This window comes from Triticum dicoccoides, chromosome 5B (assembly GCF_002162155.2).
Source record: "Triticum dicoccoides isolate Atlit2015 ecotype Zavitan chromosome 5B, WEW_v2.0, whole genome shotgun sequence".
NCBI classification, from domain to species: domain Eukaryota; kingdom Viridiplantae; phylum Streptophyta; class Magnoliopsida; order Poales; family Poaceae; genus Triticum; species Triticum dicoccoides.
This window is the reverse complement of record NC_041389.1, coordinates 236,540,253-236,545,738: the sequence shown is the minus strand read 5'-3', so window position 1 is coordinate 236,545,738 and position 5,486 is coordinate 236,540,253. Positions and strand designations below refer to the sequence as shown.

At 43.5% G+C, this 5,486-nt stretch overlaps 1 protein-coding gene across 1 annotated transcript; it reads right to left on the bottom strand.

The window, feature by feature from the left end:
• Window positions 1-970: 970 nt before the first annotated feature.
• Window positions 971-4,126, bottom strand: LOC119308196 (stearoyl-[acyl-carrier-protein] 9-desaturase 5, chloroplastic-like). The gene is made up of 3 exons (XM_037584316.1): window positions 3,389-4,126; window positions 1,863-2,352; window positions 971-1,673 (listed from the first exon to the last, which is right to left on the bottom strand). The coding sequence occupies exons 1-3, from the start codon at window positions 3,493-3,495 to the stop codon at window positions 1,113-1,115; spliced, it is 1,158 nt and encodes a 385-aa protein (XP_037440213.1). The 5' UTR covers window positions 3,496-4,126; the 3' UTR covers window positions 971-1,112.
• Window positions 4,127-5,486: the final 1,360 nt, after the last annotated feature.

Genomic DNA, 5,486 nt, shown 5'->3' with positions numbered 1-5,486 from the left:
GCAAATTACCAAATGGGTTATGGTCAAATTTCTCTAATAACAGTTGCATGATTCTTTGAAGGTCAAGCTCCTTTCTTCTTCTTGAACCACTACACAGAGTTCATCTCCTCTTACACCATCCATATCCTTTTTGCGAGAGAGATCCTACGGGTGCGTGTTCTTGAAGAAAGCTTTGATTGAAGGTCTTTTGATGAGTTCTACCAAGTGACTTTGTTTTGCTCTGTTACTCTTGGAGGGTGTGCATCTCCTAAACGATTAGAAGTCACTTGATAGCCTTCAACCACTAGGCTCGCTGTTCGCCTACTTTGTAAAGATGTACCCTTTGTGAGGGCTCAGAGTTTTTGAAATATCAGGTGCTCCCGAGGGAGCTCGGCCGTTGGATCGAGCTCTAGCAATTTTGTAGGAAACTCCCCAAGAGTCCGGTAATTATATGCAAGTCTAGCGGCTTCGTCCCTAACCCTTGATCTGAGATCCAACGACCCACATGGGCTTATATGACCGGAGCACAGGAGACTTGGGAGTACCTAATATTGACCATGTTACTCTCGAGAACTAGTCAAATTTTAGAGCATCTCCAGCAGCTCCCTAATAAATTAATTGAGTTTGAAAGGTGTGCGGAGCTCCCTAATAAATTAATTGAGTTTGAAAGGTGTGTAGCCGCAGCTTATCCCCAATACAACTTCACATATACATAGCCTGACATATGGGCCCCACATGCATCCCCTCTCTCTCCAATGGTTGGCGGTGAGGCGCGCATCTGACTGCAGGCGTGCCTTGGCGTGAAGTCTCGGGTGGTTGGCTCCCGCCAATGTCAATTTGGTTATAGGGGAAGATGAGAAGTTTTTTAGGGGTTCACCCAAAACATTTGGGTAGATGGGAGCTGTTGGAGATGCTCTTAGATGGTTATACATGTCCAAATCCAATATTCAAAATGGACAACTAAAACAAACAAACAAACAAAAAGTCTGGATGTGTTCATGATATAATTATGTTATTTTAAGCTTCTTTGGCACATGTAGAGTAAATACGTTTATAGTAGTACAAGTCAACAGTTGCTTCATATTTTGAAAATAAGAAGAACAAATCGTCTTATAATTGTTTTGCAATGTCACTCAAAGTTGCACTTGCCGACCATGGATCCAGCTGAAAGGAACAACCGGTAACTGCTTCGCCCTGCCCTGAGCTCGCTCCTCCAGCTTCCTGAACCTTGGTCCCAGTGAGCAGAGGAAATCCTGAGCCCGCCTCCCTTCCCCAGACAGCCCAGTGAGGTTGGCGACGTTCCACCTCTGCACCAGAAAGTCGAGGATGTCCGCGTAGTCTATGGCGGTGTAGACGCCCAGCCGTTGAGCCACCGCGCTGAAGTGCTCAAACAGGTTGTCGTCCTGCCCGTCGTACATCAAGTGGGCGGGCATCGTGACCTTCTTCCTCATCATGGCCGCGAATGCCAGCACGGTGTAGTCGGGGTCGACCTCGAAGAGCTTCTCCACAATCTTGGTGTAGGCCGTCTCATGGCGCTTCTCGTCGGCCGCGATGGTGCCACATATCTGAGCCAGTTTCAGGTCCCCGTACTTCCTGGCGTGCCTTGCAGTGTTGCCGTGGGATATGAAGGTTGCCCTCTCTTGGAAAGATGTGTAGATGTAACCCTGATATGGGTTGCCCTCGGTTTTTGGATCCTACAAGTAAGAAGAGCACACCATTCAACTAGCAAGTGTATGTATATGTTGCCAAATCGTGGGTCTTTCCCCATTCGGGACATATTGTAATCCTTGTAATTAATTTTGTCAGCAAAAAGGAAGCAAGAAAAATGGAGGTTGAGATAAAAAAAAGGAAATTCAGGAACCTGACACCAAGTGCTTGCTTACCATTCCAGCACCAAGGAGATACTGTATGGTCTTCTCAATCTGCCTCATATCAACCCTCCCGGTGAGGTACATGTACTTGTTCATGAGATCACCGTGCCTGTTCTCCTCGGCCGTCCATGCCCTCGTCCAGACAGCCCAACTGGCTGGACTGGTGCCGGTATCGTCGCCGACACCGCCATCGAGGATATTGAGCATTGTCTGGTAAGTAGGGAGTGCTTCCTCAGTGACCATGTCTCCAACCAGACAGACCAAGTAGTCATCCGGGATCTCCTTGGCCCGTTCCCTCAACTCCTTGACTTCATCATGGAATCCATCCGAGGAAGGGTCTGGCAGGTAGTCCTGCGGCTGCCAGGATTTCTCTACTGGCTTCAACAAGACCAGGATGTTGTCCTCTGCCCAGCGCTCCAATGAATCGAAAACTTCCTTCTTTTCAGGTGGGAATGGTTGCGCGAATCGGACTTGAGTGGAGGCCTTTTCGGGAGTTCCAACCCTTCGTAAGCAGACAAAGTAACTTATAATGATAGGCACAAGAGTAATGGAAAAATGAGTAATATAACAGAACTAAATAATCAAATTAAAGCTCAAAAAAGAAAGAGTATCCAGATTGGTGAAACACCTAGTATGTTTTTACCCCCAGCAAATTCACACTAGTTCATGCAAATTCAAGAAGCATTCAGAGCTTGTGAGCTATGGCAATGGGTCTAAAACTAAGTGCTAATTTCCATGAAATAAATCATCGATGCTACTCAGATACTCTTTTCGAGCAGCATGGCATGCTATTTGCAACTACATGCAAGAGGAAAACGTAATGAGCTCAAGCACGTAACTTCACTACACTAGTACTTCACGCTTTTTGAATGCCATGGCCTGCAGGTGAGTGATCTGGGCACCACGACTACAGAACCGAGCAGGAGACCAGTGAAAAAACGCAAATAACACCCAATCTGCTTCTCACAATCATTCAACTAACAAAATAAAAAAAGGGGCATACGCAAAAGTTGCATGCCATGCAACTGAACTGTAGGATTTAAACATGCATCTGTCCAAAGACAACAAAGCGAAAAAACACTGTGTGCAAGAAATAATAGCTCGCTCCGTAAACAAAAAATAACAAAAATAGAAGAGAAAACTACTTGTCAATAACCAAATCAGCTTGCAATAAGGCGTAGAGTGAAAAAATTTCAAAACTCGACTCTCCAATACCCACAAGAACATTAAAGCAAGATTACGATGATAAAAGCATCAGCAAACACATAAATGACCGAAAACAAATGAACACATTCTTTTATGACCAAATTCAGTTCATTCTAGGGAACCTACAGGAAACCCGTTGGAAAAACCAAAGATTCATTCATTCCCAAGACAGAATAACCACTCGCCATCTCTGGTGTCCAAGTAGCAAAATATCAGTTCAACCAAGATCACGGAGCCGACACAAGCACTCCGCGCAAGATTCAAGAACAGAAGAGGAATATATAACCAACCACAAAGATTTTTGCATGATGAAGAGGAAGAACAGAACTCACTTGGCCTTGGAAGCCGTGGCCACCACTGTTAATTTCCTCCTCAGGCAAGAAGACACTAAAGGTGCATGGAAGGTGCCGCAGGAAGGCATGTATGCCATTAGATACATCAGCTTATCAATCCACCAACACCACTTTCAACGCTGAGTTTAGAGTTTGGCAATACTTTGATTCTGCCCACTTACGTACCAGCTGAGGTGGGAGGTAGAGTGAGCAGTTGGAATGGAGTACTAGTAGTCGGACTAGTACTAGTACTAAATGGAGGAGAGGAAACTGATTTCATTTTGTTTTTATTGTTATTTCTGACCTGACGGCTTGTGCAAGGTTTCCAACCTCTTTTTGTTGCATTGAAAAAGAATCAGTTCCTACGGGATTAAAGTTAGTTGAGTCCCAAATACGCCAACATATATTTCTCTAATCTCTAGCATGGGGGAAAAATACGCCCTTCAGAAATTTGAAAACAAGTTCTTGAAAACAAAGATATCTATGATAAGAGTAACATACAGGTAGGTGCAGAAATAAATAAGAAGTATCCAAATCCTGCAGACTGCAAATATAATTTTCACAAAAATGAACAGACAATAATAATTTGTGCTAAAATTCAACAAATAGAACATAAATTTGAATATATTCTATATTTTCTTGTTTGGAGTCTCTCTCTATGCTTCTCCGAATTCAAATTCAGCATTGAAATCTTTTTGTAGAACATCTAACCAGCCACAAGTCATTGTAATTTAGAATCTACTCCCTCCGTTCCTAAATATAAGTCTTTTTAGAGATTCCATTATGGACTACATATGGAGCAAAATGAGTGAATGTACACTCTAAACTACGTCTATATACATCCGTAGTAGTCCATATTGAAATTCTAAAGAGACTTATATTTAGGAACGGAGGGAGTACATGTTTCATGAGCATAATACAACATATTATAATGCTGAATTCTGTTTAATGTGAAAATAAATTAGGCAAATGTCGCAGTTCGAGCAGATCCAGCGTACATTCGTTCGGAGTACGAGTTCAATCTCTATCCTAGAATGGTATTCGAAACCAAAGAACCGTGGGGATAAATTTTCTAATTATTATAATTAAAATATGGCTGCAAACACAGGGAAATCAATATTTGATTTCACATTCAATCTATTGCCGACCCGACCTAGATAATAGTAGAGTGAGTATTATTTTAGTAGAGTGAGTATTGAGCTGCTATGATCGTGTGAGCACAGTTGGACACTTGGACTTGGACTTATTCTTAGGATGCTTGCACATACATTCACTGAAATAGTGTGGTGCGTGCTTGCAGGTTGCTTGAGAAGCCAAAAATGATCACCTCTACACACCAACACTCGCTTACGTTCGCCTCCTGCTTGCACCAGCATCAAGAATGCATGATCAGAAACCACTTGGTCCAACCAGGCATAAACTCTTTCTGTGATTTTTCTTTAGTACCACTGCTTCCTTTTCTACCAATTTGGCAATAATTCGCTTATGATGGTTTTAGCTCACCACCATAATGCGTGAAAATTTGGGGACCAAATACTTAACCCAGCAAATACCTAAATATGGAATTGGTTGGCCTAGGTGAATTTCACTTGTTCTTGAGCTGCTACGAGCATTGTTTGCAACAGTTTTATAACCACACTTGGGCATTCTGTGCAACAATTTTTTTTTCTTCCTAGGATCCACTAGTAGCTAATTCATTAGCAGAGCTTCATGGATCGTACATCAACAGCCATTAGGGATATATGCAGGGGAGAAATCAACACATACACACACACAGGTATATGTTTATTTCATCAACAGCATACCGGATTACTTGCTAACTACTACTGGATTGAATTATACATCAACAGCAAACAGGCAAGAGCACAGCACTCAGCAACAACAGCAAACAAAACACAGCGGCTGCCCGAGGCGAGCCGGAACCGACGGACGTCGCGGAAGATGATCAGCAAGCACATGACATCAACAACATCGATAGCCGCTGTGTGTTGTTGAGGAGGAGGAGAAATTCACCACCGCTGGACCGCAGCTGCTCCTCTTCTCCTTCACCTGGTCAGGGGAGGCGGCGCGAGCTGGAGGAGAGAGTCGTGGCCGCCGC

Coding starts and splice junctions, on each gene's coding strand:
- LOC119308196 (XM_037584316.1), bottom strand. CDS start 3,495: ATGTATCTAATGGCATACATGCCTTCCTGCGGCACCTTCCATGCACCT. Junction 2,353..3,388: donor GCCACGGCTTCCAAGGCCAA/GTGAGTTCTGTT, acceptor CTGCTTACGAAG/GGTTGGAACTCCCGAAAAGG. Junction 1,674..1,862: donor ATCTCCTTGGTGCTGGAATG/GTAAGCAAGCAC, acceptor TCTTACTTGTAG/GATCCAAAAACCGAGGGCAA.